The sequence below is a fragment of the Palaemon carinicauda genome, chromosome 26 (assembly GCF_036898095.1).
Source record: "Palaemon carinicauda isolate YSFRI2023 chromosome 26, ASM3689809v2, whole genome shotgun sequence".
Classification (NCBI taxonomy): domain Eukaryota; kingdom Metazoa; phylum Arthropoda; class Malacostraca; order Decapoda; family Palaemonidae; genus Palaemon; species Palaemon carinicauda.
In genome coordinates this window covers 58,838,887-58,854,449 of record NC_090750.1, presented here as the reverse complement: position 1 = coordinate 58,854,449, position 15,563 = coordinate 58,838,887, and the positions used below count along the sequence as shown (strand labels likewise).

The 15,563-nt window shown below is 34.9% G+C and overlaps 1 protein-coding gene across 1 annotated transcript; it reads right to left on the bottom strand.

Moving 5' to 3' along the window:
* Positions 1 to 3,503: 3,503 nt before the first annotated feature.
* Positions 3,504 to 7,328, bottom strand: LOC137620173 (succinate dehydrogenase assembly factor 2, mitochondrial-like). The gene is made up of 4 exons (XM_068350417.1): positions 7,105 to 7,328; positions 4,626 to 4,756; positions 4,238 to 4,401; positions 3,504 to 3,900 (listed from the first exon to the last, which is right to left on the bottom strand). The coding sequence occupies exons 1-4, from the start codon at positions 7,177 to 7,179 to the stop codon at positions 3,791 to 3,793; spliced, it is 480 nt and encodes a 159-aa protein (XP_068206518.1). The 5' UTR covers positions 7,180 to 7,328; the 3' UTR covers positions 3,504 to 3,790.
* Between the last annotated feature and the right edge of the window lie 8,235 nt (positions 7,329 to 15,563).

Genomic DNA, 15,563 nt, shown 5'->3' with positions numbered 1-15,563 from the left:
TGCTTGGAGCCTTCTCTTCCTCTGCCTCAACATCTGGAGTATCTGGCCATGATATTGAGTCAACGGCCTTACCAAGTTGGAAACCCCGCTTCTCGTCCGTCCAGCGAGGTTAAGCAACGTCGGTACTTGGATGGGTGACCACCTGGGGACGCCAGATTCTGTTACCACATCCTCCGAGCCTTCCTTTCGGTTGACTGTGGCAAGACTGAGGAGAGTCGCAGTACCTGTTCTCAGTCAAGCAGAGCTTTCAGCCCTACCTTGGAACGTTTCCTAGTTCTCCTTTCCTCATTGACCCGTCTATAGTCCGAACGGTCGCCTCAGGATAAGTTCCATGTGGGGCGATCCAAGTTCCGGTGGCTTCAGGCAATGTTTAACCGGACTTCCTGGCCCCTATGGGACCAGCGGAACTATTAGACCTGCAATGGGTGTTGACCTAGGGAGCCTCTTGATGGTAGTGGATATTCTCGTCCTTTCCCCACATTCTTGATGCTGTTCTCGGACTCGTCAAAGGAAAGGGGGGTTGCATGTGCCGGTCCAGGCCTATGGTCAAGACCTGAAGGATACCTCTCCATCATTCAGGCAGGCTTAGGGGCCTTAGTCTGGCCCCTCTACAGATCCTACAGCTCCTGCCGAGTCGCCCCGTGAGCGTCGACTTCATGATTCTGGCGTATTCTAACCAGCAGGGGACGCATTTTCACACCTTCACATCTTGCAGTAGAGATACCGGGAGGATTGAGATTCTCTCAATACCACCATCGGCTCTCTCATTCCAGGCAGGGGAATGTTCTCTCAGACTATCCGAGCAGAGCCTTGTAGAGAGAGTGTACCTGGGGGTCTTTGACCTTGGGTAACCAGCAAGTACTGGTCTGGGGGACCTGATCGCGACAGCTTGGAACCTCAAGCTTCCGCTATTCTTCCCCTCAGTCTCAGACCCCGAGACTCTGGCAAGATGCATTCCGGTGATGGTGGGACAACTTCGACGCCTGCGTCTTCCCTCCTTTTTGCCTGTGGACAATGGGTCTCAACAAGACCAGGTTGTCTGTCAACCTTTCAATGGGAGAGCTCCACTGGGACTATGCGCAGAACGGTTTCTGGACCCTCTGCTTCCCCTGACGGAACTCCCGGGAGAGCTTCTCCCACGGCGCAGACTACTCAAGCAACCACACTGCGACATCTCTCCCGAACCGGGGCGTCGCTTCGGCTTCATGCCTGGAGGCACTACGCCTCCTCCTCAAGAAGAGACAACCCGCTACAGTCGCGGTACGGAGGTCGCGTCATCTGCGATAGTCATCCACAGGGGTCTCCCAGGCAAAGTGAAGAGTCTAAGGTGGTTGGTGCCGTGGGAGATATACCTCTTCCCTTGAGGCCTCTTCTCCAGCAATAACGGTCTTATTGCCTTTCGGCGGGAGGAAACTCCTTTCCGCTCTCGGCAATGAAGCCTGTCGCTCAGCCTTTCCCTGACCTTCAGGCTTAAAGGAATAACTTTTTCCTGCCCGCTGGATCTATCCTCGCTCATGCGAAGCTACGATCGTCCCTGCCCTAGTCGGAGGAAGACCTCCAACTTGGAGCATGGCTCGGACTTTTAGTCCTTTAAGAGATCTTCTCAAGACCCTTTACGACAGGCCTCGGATTGTATTCCGCCTTGGGTCTCCTGCTCACTCTGGCCACGGCCAGTGTGTAAGCAATCTTCTTGGTCTCTTACGACTCCCCCCTTTCTAAGGAAGAGGGGAAGGCAACATTCAGGCTCGCTCCTGAGTTGTTGGCTAGACTCAGAATCTGGGGGTCCCGGCCCTTCGGTCCGATTCACTCAAGATTTCGAGTCTCCATTCTGTATCTGATGTCCCAAGACCTTCTCTTTCTTGCCAGTAAAGGAATCGAGAGGTTAGCGCTGGGAACAGCTGCAGTTTGTCCTCAGTTGCAGCCGATTTGGGAGCACAAGGAGGACATGGGGGAGAGTCACCAGTATACCTCTTCAGCCCGGACTCAAGGACATTCATCTCGACCTGTCTCCAGACCCTCCCTCGTCACGTCGCCCTACAGCACGATGTTGGATACATCGCAACGTCCCTCGCCTTCGAGTAATACTACTCTGTGACGCAGGTGCTACAAGCTGGAGTCTGGAAGCGTCTAATGACCTTCGCAGCCCGCTTCCTGCAGGGCGTGACCCATAGGAGTCTCGATACGTTTTCTATCGCTCTGTGGTGGCTACACAACAGCTGGTCTAACCTCAGGCTCCTTTTTGGACAGGTAGCAGAAGGTTGAGGGCATTGTTATCAGGTTTTAGTCTGCATGAACGAAAGAAGTATGTCTGGCCCTTACTTCTTTCTTCATCATCCCCTCTACAGGGAAGCAGCATCCTGACGAGGTGGTATTGGGAACGTCCTAACCCAGAGTTCCTTCTGGAACTCCAGGTCAACTGCCTAGGACGGGTCACACTTCTTCCTTCACACACAAGCTTACGTAGGCCACATGGTTCCTTGCGGAGCAAGGAACTTGTGAGGTGCAGGGACTCCTTTTATCGAGTGCGACTCACTCGGATTCTGAGTCCCCGGGTAAAGCCAAAGCCAGTATGGCTGGGGACTTTCCACCCTACCTAAGGGGTAAGTCACCCTGTGTAAATAGCGTGGTTTGTATTTCGGTTACGGAACAAATGACAAATTCGAAGATAATTTGTATTTTTCCTAACCATACAAACCTTAGCTATTTACACATATTTGCCCGCCAGCCCTGTCCCCCAAGACAAGTCCTACCTCTAAGTGAAAGTGAGCATTCATCTGTGTGTGAGGGAGGGGAGGGGTAGCTAGCTACCACTCCCCTACCCCCCCGCTAACTAGCGCGGGGGTAATACACCCTCGTTAAATTCTAATGGCTCGCCATTTCAGCTGCGCTAAAAGGTAAACGCTGTGTAAATAGCTAAGGTTTGTATGGTTAGGAAAAATACAAATTATCTTCGAATTTGTCATGTTTTTGCTACTCTTACTCTACATTGGGTTTGAGGTGTAAGTGTTAACTTTTAATTCAGTTTACATAAGAATTATATAATATGGAGCAGAATTCCTTAGCCATAGAATAGCCTGGGTTATTTTACACCCAGGGGTGGCTCATTAGGCTGGTTAATCTCTTTCCTTTAAATAGTAATATGCATTCCCCTAATTGATATTATTGGAGGCCTTTCTCTTCCTTTTACTGCTGCTCTTATCTCCCCATTGTTTATGATAATGAACCATACCCCACCGCATCCACTGGCGTGATATAGTATGGTACGTACATCTTTACGAAGTGTAGTTGATATGTAATTTTACTTTCAAAATTTGGTGTTTCTTTCATCAAAACACCTTCGTTCTTCATTCCAAATGCCCAGCTACTTTCAAGCTCATCAACCCTATATTCGGCAATCATTCTAGAACAACTTTGTCTGTCTGTATAGATTGCCTTACCTTGTGTAAGACCCGGGCTCAGAACAACTTTGTTGTGTAGGTTTTAGAAAGATAGAAATTACGATAGAAATTTATCGATTTATTTTACAGAATACAGTATAGCCATATACATAATTAGTATTGTATCCCAATTAGCATACAGTAATATACGGTACTATTTTATTGTGCAGAAAATTATAAATATTTACAAGTTGATTTAGAAATAAAAGAAAATAGGACTAGTAATTTTGAAGCCATGAAAGAACAAGATCTACTTTTCAGCCAAGTCCTCGGCAAATTTGTCGGTGATAAACTACAAAGACAAGGGCAACTAAATCTACAAGATAAAACTTATAACATGTAAATTTGCTTCCTTAATGTAGGTCCGGCTGAACAGTTCTGTTTTCTCTATCGCTGTTTTTAACGAAGTCTTTGAGCATAGTCATTACTTCGTTATCAAATTCCAGCGGAGTCTCACGAACACCTGTATAAGAAACAAATGGACGTTAGCCATTAAAAGTTAGAGACTATAATTATAAGTTTCATATTCAAGTGAATTTGATATTTATTCAACGTACTACTGTATATGTACATGCTTTACTAGCCAATTTAATCTAGTTTTGATATATGTACAAGTATTTCATACTCAGATGTTACACACCCTTCCTCATTAGGAAATTTTAATTTATAAATATTACATAAAGTAATGACAGATAAAGATTATATATGCTTAACTTACCAAAGTTATAGATGATGCCCAAACAGTAAATCTATTCAAAACTATTAAGTGTACAGTGCTTTATTAAAACAGAAATTCTTACCTGTAGCCCAATAATATATCTCCCAGTCATTTGAAGGCAGGTTAATCAATCGATCATACATGGATAACTGTTCTTCGGACATGGCCGACAGAAATCGATGAGCAAATGAGCTAAGCAGCAGACCATTCTCCAACATTCCTCGCTTCCTTGACTGGTACTGGAGCCTGTGAAAGTAGAGTTTGTTACAGCACATTTTTGACAGACAGGAAATTAAACTATTGTAAATATCCTACACTAATTATCATCATGGATTCGTATGTAAATTCATATTTTTGTAGCTATTGCCCTTATATGGTGAAATAATATTACTGAATTATTGGTACAACACAGTATATCCATTACATGGTAAGAGTTGAACTAAAGTATTCAATCTTTCAATTCACTGTACCTTGCTTTTTTCAAGTGAATAGGTTCGCCAACTTTCTCTTCATACATTGGGATGACTGGTTCTGTTATGTGCGAAGGCGCTGGGTACAGATCTCCACTGTCCTTAGGTGTATCGCTAGATGCTCGATAACACTGAAAAATTAAAAATAAAAACGGATAAAATTAAAATCTTACATTTTATGGGAATTTATTTAATAAGTTGTTTCCCATAATAAAAACTTATCAAATCTAAGCACTCCTATTTCATTACACTTTTTTGTTCTTTGTAGCATATCAGTATTGGAAGTAGTAGTTCTACAGTATATAATCTTTTACGAAAACAGTTAAAAAGTTTGATCAGAAATAACTACTGCACAAGGAAATATTTCCAAAACAAAGATTTGTATGAAATTTACTTCCACATCACTTGACATGTGTGATATTCACAAAAAAACAAAACCTGTTAACACAATGAATAGCTGAAGTTCATTTTACATTTATAATTTAAGAGATATATCATCAAAATTCATAATGTATAAAATAGATAACTAGCAAAAAATCTTCATAATAAGGAAGCCAGTAAGGGAAGAAGCCTGATAACTTGAGATTTATTAGATTGAAGGGTTACTAAAGCGACCTCTCCATTAGCTGACATAATTATCTTAACACTTTTTAGCAAAGTAAATTTTTAAAGTCATGTTCAACGACCTTCCACTTGACGTCAAGAATAGCAAAAATGTGGCAGCTTTCAAGAAAAACCTGAGGACTTATCTTTTTAGTGACCTGAAAACTATTAAGCCTGAATACAAATGCTAGCGAAATAACTGATAAGATACAGAGCGAAATATTAACTGGAAAGAAACTATTTTTCACATACCAAGGCCCGCCTGAACAGACTTTTAGTGTCTGATGGAGGGCGAGAAATAAACCCGTAAAAGTAAAGTGCCACCATTTACCCATCATGAATGACATGTCACTGCTTAGTTTAGTTATTCTTTTTTTCTTTTATTAGGTTAGCAGCTACAAGTTGGGATATACTTTATGTTAGGTTAGCAGCTACTGCTTGGGATATGCCATTGATGTCGTCTCTCTCAGTATGCACAACCATTCTGCAGTTGTACCGGAAGAAATGTATAAAGAAATGGAGGCACTCTTTTAAAGGTATGCATTTTTAACCTGAACAATGTTATTCATTAACAAACTGTGATGGCAGCAAGTATTCCCTTGTGTAGTTTAAAATTGGCTTCACCGCTTGAATAAAATATTCTATTAGTAAAACATACATAATCAAACAGACCACTTCAAACACAATAATTTGAGCCCCACAACCTATACTCGGCAACTAATGTCCTGAAAACTTTACTGAAAAATTCAAAATTCGAGCAACTTCGGACGTTAATTTCCCATATTCTATGCGATTAAACCATGGTTCCAACTTACAGTTATCTTCCAAGTAACCAATAAGGGTCATTTTCATCTTCCACGTGACCAATCGGGGTCATTTACAGTCATGTGACTTTTTTTTATGGGATATCATCCCCCACCATTGCTACTAATGATATGCTACTTTCAAAATTTTGAGAGAACTGTTTCTTGGTTCAGAAGAAAGTTATTATTGGAATCATGCCAAATATATGGCTATATCCCTTTTGGAGAAAATAAGAGTTGTAATTGGTATATTCATAGTCATTTTGAACGATATTGATGCTGATAATCATTGGAAACCTGCATTTTGAGTTATAAGAACGAGTGAAACACAAAGAGATAGGGCTTAAAAACCATATTTCACTGGGAAAGCTGATATAAGAATGCGACTCACCTTTCGGTACATTAAAGACAAGTAAATATACATGAGTATAATAAGGCTTACTGAGAAAATAAAAGTATTCTTGGTGTCATAACACGTGCTTGGAGATGATTACGATAAATCTGCATTCTCTGAGTTATAATGATGTGAAACACGCAAAGCTAAGAGTGAAAAACCAATTCACATATGAAAAAATGCAGATAAAACATAAAACATTCTTTATTAGTTAGGGTGAGGTACAGAAAGGTTAGGCTAGGTTTTGTGAAGTTAAGATGCTTGAAGTGAATGCAGTTCGTTGTGACAGACATAAACTTTCCTATTATTGGTTAAATTGATTTTATTTTTGTGTGGAAAATGTTTATCTTGGTCTGAAGTATATGGCGCTAGTTTTACGATTTACGGAATATTGTGAATTAGCGTTGCATTGTCAGGAGAGAAGCCGTTTAAGGAACAAACATAAGGTCAAGACTCAGTCTTGGGGTAAACTAAGGATACGGCATAGTGACCTCAACCCCGTCCCCTGCAAGTAAGTATACGGCTCCTAGGATAAGTTAGGTTAGGTAAGCAACCTTTCGAAATTTTACAACGGGTCTGCCCCAACGGAATACAAAAAGCTCCGCTGCTATAATAAAACTGAAATACTGTCTGAAATACATAACATACGTAGCAGTAGGCTAAAGCCATTAATACTTACTAATACTGGCAGTCTTCGTTCATTCATCTTCATTACAGACAATCGGCGAATCGCAAAACGTCCTAGAGCTGCCATTTTTACTTGATGTGCCAATTTAACCTTCAAAATGAAGTTATACTGCAAGTTACAGACCGAGTTACTAGATTAGTACGTTGTACCTCACCAATTTCGTTAACAAATCACTGTTACAGAACTTAGCTTACGTAATGTTTATGTAAAGCAGAACTACGATAGTAGTAGTAATGTACACTTAATTACTTTAAACGGCACTTCATATACTCAACGGTGGTTCAGTTTCTTTTACTTTAACTCTATATTTTCTTTTTCTATTTAGGCTGATGGATATCCTAGTAATTTTAATTCTTATAGAAATAAATGACATAATATTCTTTCAGGAGTAAATTGCTGTAAACTTTAATCCAATCCTCATATATCGCAATGCAGCCTACCAATTCAGTTTACTTAGATAAGACCTTTTTATATTGAATATGGATATATTTCACATTAATAATTTTTCCCCTTATTTTAGTCTTTAATTCTGTATGTTATTAAATTTACTGAAATATAGGCGAAATTGAGTTTAAAATAAAGTTTCATTAGTACTGTAAAATACTGTAGTTTTCATTAAATTTGATTTTCTTTCAAAAAAATTAATTTAGTTTTCTATAAGTCAAATATTATAGACTAATGTAAATGGGACTTTGGGCCCCTTTTAAACGTATGTAAATTTTAACCAATAGTTATACAAAACCCTTTGGGAACCCAGCAATTTTTTTTTTTTTTATTTTGTTTTAGCTAAGATTCTAATAAAAAGAGGCGATAGAAATCCTGTGTTTGAAAGGAAGCTCCAATCTATTCTATTATGTTCGTAATACTAGGCAGGCAGTTAATTCTAATAGCCAGGCCTTCTCCATCATGAGGCTCAATACTACACAGTATTCTAGAAGTTTTATTCCATCCGTTGCCAATTTGTGGAATGATCTTCCTAATCGGGTAGTTGAATCAGTAGAACTTCAAAAGTTCAAAGTTGGAGCAAATGTTTTAAGTTGACCAGGCTGACATGAGTCTTTTTTGTAGTTTATATATGACATATCTGTTTTGACGTTGTTACTGTTTTTAGAATGATTTATTGTTAATTTATTCTCATCATTTATTTATTCCCTTATTTCCTTTCCTCACTGGGCTATTTTTTTCCTGTTGGAGCCCTTGGGCTTATATCATCTTGCTTTTCCAACTAGGGTTGTAGCTTGGCTAATAATAATAATAATAATAATAATAATAATAATAATAATAATAATAATAATAATAATAATAATCGGTTGTAACTTTTCTTACGCAGAGCTAGAGATGACACACGTATATACCTCTACACAAGTACGTGGTATTTAATGAATTCGTCTATAACGAAGAAAGGTAGGCTATATAAGTATGGTTTCTTAAATGCCCGTGAATATATAGTTGGTTTCATTACACGGATTTTAATAACCAATGATTTTTCCTTCAAAATATATTGTTTTGAAGAAATTTAGCTGGATGGGTATTGACAAGTCTTGGGATCATAGTCATAGTAATCTTTTATTTTTGATAGACAGTTTTTTTTTTATTAGGTTTACATAATAGGAAAAGAAGTGTATTTGAAGACTACTTATCTCAGACAAAAAATTAATTTATCTAAGGTAAAAATGTAAATCAGAATAGCCATCAGTTGTGGCTTATATAATGTACAAAAATCATAATCATTGTATTATACAACACTTTATAGTAATTATTTTTTTTTCTAAATCAAGGTGTTTTGACTGTAAAATTTATACAAATCTGAAATTTCTACGTTACAAGACATTTCTATGACAGAATTTGAACTCATAATCCTTATCATAAAATGTTAAAATCAATTATTCCAGAGATGGTTTAGGCATTGCCTTGTGTTTCATGATCAATATTATTTAATTTTAAACTCAAAATAGTTATAGAAATACGTAAGCCTATATTTGAGTGGTGTTTTTAATAATTATACCCTTTAGGAGTAAAACAAGTGATGATAGAGGTGTGTCTATTTGCGAACACAGTCTATAGCGTACATGAAATTATTCCACGTGAATAAATTTTCTTATAAAGTTTATTTGATTGAAGCACGTGAACCACAGAATGGCGTAGCTACTTTAATGCACATAATGCAGGATTACTGTGGTTGCAAGTGAAGATAAAATAGAAATTAGAATAATAATAAGGGCCTACGTAATATATATTTAATATATATAAAATCTATACTCAATCTAGAACTTATAGAAGTTAAGGCACTTTCTAATGATAGTTTATGTATAGTTTATTTCTAGTTTTTTTTTTTTTTCGTGTGAAATTGTCTCCTGTCACTTTATTTTGATATATTTCTTTAAAAAAAAAAAGTTGGTTAACTAATATCGTACAGATATTCAATTTAGGTAGGATAACATTTATATTGGCAGTAATTAAGTAGGATAATATTTATATTGGCAGTAATTAAGTAGGATAATATTTATATTGGCAGTAATTGAGTAAATAATATTTATATTGGCAGTAATTAAGTAGGATAATCTTTATATTGGCAGTAATTAAGTAGGATAATATTTATATTGGCAGTAATTAAGTAGGATAATATTTATATTGGCAGTAATTAAGTAGGATAATATTTATATTGGCAGTAATTAAGTAGGATAATATTTATATTGGCAGTAATTAGGTTAGATAATATTTATATTGGCAGTAATTAGGTAGGATAATATTTATATTGGCAGTAATTAAGTAGGATAATATTTATATTGGCAGTAATTAAGTAGGATAATATTTATATAGACAGTAATTAGGTAGGATAATATTTATCTTGACAGTAATTAGGTAGGATAATATTTATATTGACAGTAATTAGGTAGGGTAATATTTAAATTAGCAGTAATTAAGTAGGATAATATTTATATTAGCAGTAATTAAGTAGGATGATATCTATATTGGCAGTAATTAGGTAGGATAATATTTATATTGGCAGTAATTAGGTAGGATAATATTTAAATTAGCAGTAATTAAGTAGGATAATATTTATATTAGCAGTAATTAAGTAGGATAATATTTATATTGACAGTAATTAGGTAGGATAATATTTATATTGGCAGTAATTAGGTAGGATAATATTTATATTAGCAGTAATTAAGTAGGACAATATTTATATTGACAGTAATTAGGTAGGATAATATTTATATTGGCAGTAATTAGGTAGGATAATATTTAAATTAGCAGTAATTAAGTAGGATAATATTTATATTAGCAGTAATTAAGTAGGATAATATTTATATTGACAGTAATTAGGTAGGATAATATTTATATTGGCAGTAATTAGGTAGGATAATATTTAAATTAGCAGTAATTAAGTAGGATAATATTTATATTAGCAGTAATCAAGTAGGATGATATCTATATTGGCAGTAATTAGGTAGGATAATATTTATATTAGCAGTAATTAGGTAGGATAATATTTAAATTAGCAGTAATTAAGTAGGATGATATCTATATTGGCAGTAATTAGGTAGAATAATATTTATATTGGCAGTAATTAGGTAGGATAATATTCATATTGGCATTAATTAGGTAGAATAATATTTATATGGGCAGTAATCAGGTAGGATAATATTTATATGGGCAGTAATTAGATAGGATAATATTTATATTGACAGTAATTAGGTAAGATAATATCTATATTTGCAGTAATTAGGTAAGATAATATTTATATTGACAGTAATTAGGTAGGATAATATTTATATTCGCAGTAATTAGGTAGGATAATATTTATATTGGCAGTAATTAGGTAGGATAATATTCATATTGGCAGTAATCAGGTAGGATAATATTTATATTGGCAGTAATTAGGTAGGATAATATTCATATTGGCAGTAATTGGGTAGGATAATATATATATTGGCAGTAATTTATATAAAAATACAATTTGAAATCATTTAAACATATCTTTTCAATATACTATAGCCTCCCACATAAAACGTTTTCTTTACAATGTTTTGTAGATCGTTTTCTTTGACTAATGTAAATGGATAGAGCAGTTGCGTTCATAACGCAACTTTGGTCAATAAAAGACGACAAATTTACACACTTCACTCATATATATCAAATGGTGCTATAGAAAAAGTATATTATAGTTTAATCAGTCTATCAGAGAATAATATGAATATATCGTAGCCAAAAAATGCAAGATTTTCATCTAATGGAAAGAACCATACATTGGTGGCGGTCTCTGATTGGTTAAAACGAATCTTTGCCAAAATCACTCACTTTTAGGGAAATGTCTCTTAATAAGGACATTTTATCTTTTCGGGGCCAAAAATTTGGATACCTGATTATTCCCATTTATCTAGAATTCAATATTAGCTCATTAAAATCACCAGTGTTTCTCAGAATTTAACGATAATTACCCTTATAGATAAATAAATATTCAACAGTAGAAATTTAGCTTCAATATAAGTTAGATTAGAAATGGAAAAATTTAGTATGCAATAAGAATTGATTTCTATGAATGGCTTGCGTTTTGTTAAGTGTATAAATGACTCAATGTAATTATGATTTTATGAATAATATTTTCCAGAGCGCACATTAAAATCAAATCACAGGTAGGCTTGAAATTTTGCTAATTTTTTTTTTTTAGATTTTGTTTAAAAGTAAATACATTGTACAATATGATCAAAGATATAAGTTAAAGTATATATATATATATATATATATATATATATATATATATATATATATATATATATATATATATATATATATATATATATATATATATATGTGTGTGTGTGTGTGTGTGTGTGTGTGTATATACACACACACACACACACACACACACACACACATATATATATATATATATATATATATATATATATATATATATATATATATATGTGTGTGTGTGTGTGTGTGTGAGTGTGTGTGTATATATATGTGTGTATGTATGTACACAAACACACACACACACACACACACACACACATATATATATATATAAATATATATATATATATATATATATATATATATATATATATATATATATATATAATTTAGTTCTGATTCAATTGTGAGGAAGAATATTTGGAAATTTAGTTCTGTTTGGGGATATTTTAGGGACTGTTTGGTGTCTAGGGGACACCAACTATAGACCGGGTCCAGCACACTACAATCGTAGACACAGAGGAAGAAAGTCTTGTTTGTTAACTAGTGCTCCAATGAAAATAAAGACAGTTGGTAAGAACACACTGATTTTTAGTCTTATTTTACAATCTTGTGGATATTTTATTACTTCAAATGCTGGAGATTCGAATATGTACCGATTTTCCGTTAATACGTGATACTGTAATTTCTAGTGAATTTGAAATTGTTGTAAGAAATGGATGAGCGATGGCCATTTTGGCACAGCCATATTCAGGAATGGATGAAGCTCAAGATAATGAGTTGGAGAAATGTATGGTTAATTTATTTTGCTAGAAATTAAAGCCATACATTTACTCGATGTTGTTATAGTAGAGACCTTGATATTGGCGAAGATATGTTATATACGAGATTTGCGAAAATCGTTTATAAAAGTCTAGTTTCGAATTTGTGAAAGGTTATCATATGAAGTTGTACAGTAGTGGTTTCCTGTATTTTCACTTAAAAATTCTACGCCGATGCAGTGTGATTTGAGTTTCAATTAGAACATTACAATACATTTTAATCGTGGGGCTTACTGTAAGAAGAAATGGAGATGTTACCAGTGCCAAGGTCATAATTATGTAATCCATTCCATATTCAATATCACATTTTTTTTTTAATTTATTTTGAACACTAGGTGAAATTAAAAGGCGCTACCTTCGAAAAACTCGGGTAATTTTATTTCTTTTTATTTAGAATTGGTGTGGTTTTTAATTACGTTTTTATTCATGGAACTCAAATTGGGCAGATTTTCCCCGTATCATTTAAGTTAGCAAGCTGTTAGTGTTGATATATAGCGAAAACCCTAGTATTCTTATGCCAATTATTTGTGAATTGTAGGTAATGGGTGTAGGATTGTTGAGGTATCTTGCCTAAGGTCGAAATTCAGCAATTCAATCCTTCGAAGCCCCCCTGGGTAAGGATACGGCTTTTAGCATAGGTTAGGTGGGTTTTTTAAGTTAGCTTCTCCCGCCAAAATCGTTTTTAGAACGACGGCCACAGTTCAGAATATTCCCGTTTTCTACGGGATCTGGGTGTCACCCTACAAAGGCTCCGACATTTCTAATGAATATTTTAGAACGCAGGTATTTAAATGTGAAAGTTTTAGCTTAAGATATCTGGTTAATATTTTATACAGAATAACAGTACTGGTGTTGAATGACGTTTTGAATTTGATAAGGGGAGCATATCGATCAGATGTTTTCATTTTTTTTTAAATTGCCAGGCTGTTGCTGTGATGAATTACGGAGAACTACCGTAATTTATGCCTATTTTTTTATTTACTTTTTTTTTGCGATGCATATATGTAAGAAGGTCCGGGAATTTTAATTGATAGTTACTTTAAGGACTGCTTTTAATTTTTTTTGTTTGTTAGGCTGTTGCTGTGATGAATTATAGCGAATTAACGTAATTTATGCTTATTTTTTGCGATGCTTAAATGTAAAAAGGTCCGTGAATTGTAAGTGATAGTTACTTTACTTTAAGACTGCTTTTCATTTTTTTTTTTAATTGTTAAGTTGTTGCTGTGATGAAATACAGCTAATAACGGTAATTTATGCATGTTTTTTTTTTTTTTTTTTTTTTTTTTTTTTGCAATGTAAAAATTTATAAAGGTTTGTGAATTGTAAGTGATAATTACTTTACTTTGAGGACTGATTTTATTTTTTTTCTAATTGTTAGACTGTTGCTGTGATGAAATACAGCGAATAACGGTAATTTATGCCAATTATTATTATTTTTTTTTTTTTCAATGTAAAAATGTAAAAAGGTTTGTGAATTGTAAGTGATAGTTACTTTACTTTGAGGACTGCTTTTCTGGTCATTTAATTCAAAAGGCATTCAAAATTTCACACCGCATATTTTTTTTTTCTTTTTTCAAAGCAGTTAGGAAACAAGTTGTTGGATAGTTATTACTTGACATAAATACAGCCAGTTGATAACTCAGAGACAATGCATAATGCATAAAAAATCATTATTTTACCAATAAACCAACTAAATCCATTGCAATGACTTACAACGTATCTATACGTGTATATGATTTTTTATGCAAATATATAGTTTTACAAACATAAACGATCTATAAAATTTAAGATTTGTTTTAAATATTTTTTATAGCCTCGGCCTCATTCAACAGCAGCCATCGGCAATTCAGCATTAGTACAGCTTTGCATTTTGTTGAGTACATGAAAGATTTTAAAATTCTTTCCTTGGTGCCTATCATGTACTTTTGTCTCTTATTACTTACCACGCCTGCCAGGTATTTTTCCATTCTCTCTCTCTCTCTCTCTCTCTCTCTCTCTCTCTCTCTCTCTCTCTCTCTCTCTCTCTCTCTCTCTCTCTCTCTCTCTCTCTCTCTCATATCTTGTTAGTAAACCCAAAGGTTTCACGAGTGGAGGTCTATTCCCGTCTAAATACTGTTAAAGTCAAGGCTGTTTCATTTCAGTGTTCCTGGAATATGGTTAGTAACTTTTCCATATCCTTCAAGTTAAACTGACATTGATATCCCTCTTAAGCAGTTAGGAGTTTAATACTATGTAAAATTACGAGAACATTCTCCATCAAGAGGCTCAATACTACGCAATATTCTAGAAGTTTTATTCCAGCTGCTACCAAGTTGTGGAATGATCTTCCTATTCGGGTAGTTGAATCAGTAGAACTTTAAAGGTTCAAACTTGCAGCAAATGTTTTTACGTTGATCAGGCTGACATGAGTCTTTTATAGTTTATATAGGACATATTTGTTTTTGACATTGTTAATAATTTATAAATGACATATCTATTTTGACGTGGTTACTGTTTTTAGAATGATTTATTGCTAATTTGTTCTCAAAATTTATTTATTTATTTCCTTTCCTCACTGGGCTATTTTTCCCTGGTGGAGCCCTTGGGCTTATAGCATCTTGCTTCTCCAACTATGGTTGTAGCTTGGCTAATAATAATAATAATAATAATAATAATAATAATAATGATAATAATAATAATAATAATAATAATAACAATAACGAGTTTTATATAAATTCGAGAACAGTTTTTATTTGATAATTTCTCAAACATTGGAAATCTCTTCAGTTGGAGTAATCAGAAGATTCCAGACGACTCCGTTTAACAAGCGACTTCGCTGCCTATCTTGGAGTTGTCCAGTCCAGAGTCAATACAGATAGGGTCTGTTCAACTCAGTCGGTGGGGGCGGAGCTAATACCGTGACGTCATTGGAGGTGCTAGGCTGATTTT

Coding starts and splice junctions, on each gene's coding strand:
- LOC137620173 (XM_068350417.1), bottom strand. CDS start 7,179: ATGGCAGCTCTAGGACGTTTTGCGATTCGCCGATTGTCTGTAATGAAG. Junction 4,757..7,104: donor AACGAAGACTGCCAGTATTA/GTAAGTATTAAT, acceptor TTAATTTTTCAG/TGTTATCGAGCATCTAGCGA. Junction 3,901..4,237: donor GATATATTATTGGGCTACAG/GTAAGAATTTCT, acceptor TTTCTTATACAG/GTGTTCGTGAGACTCCGCTG.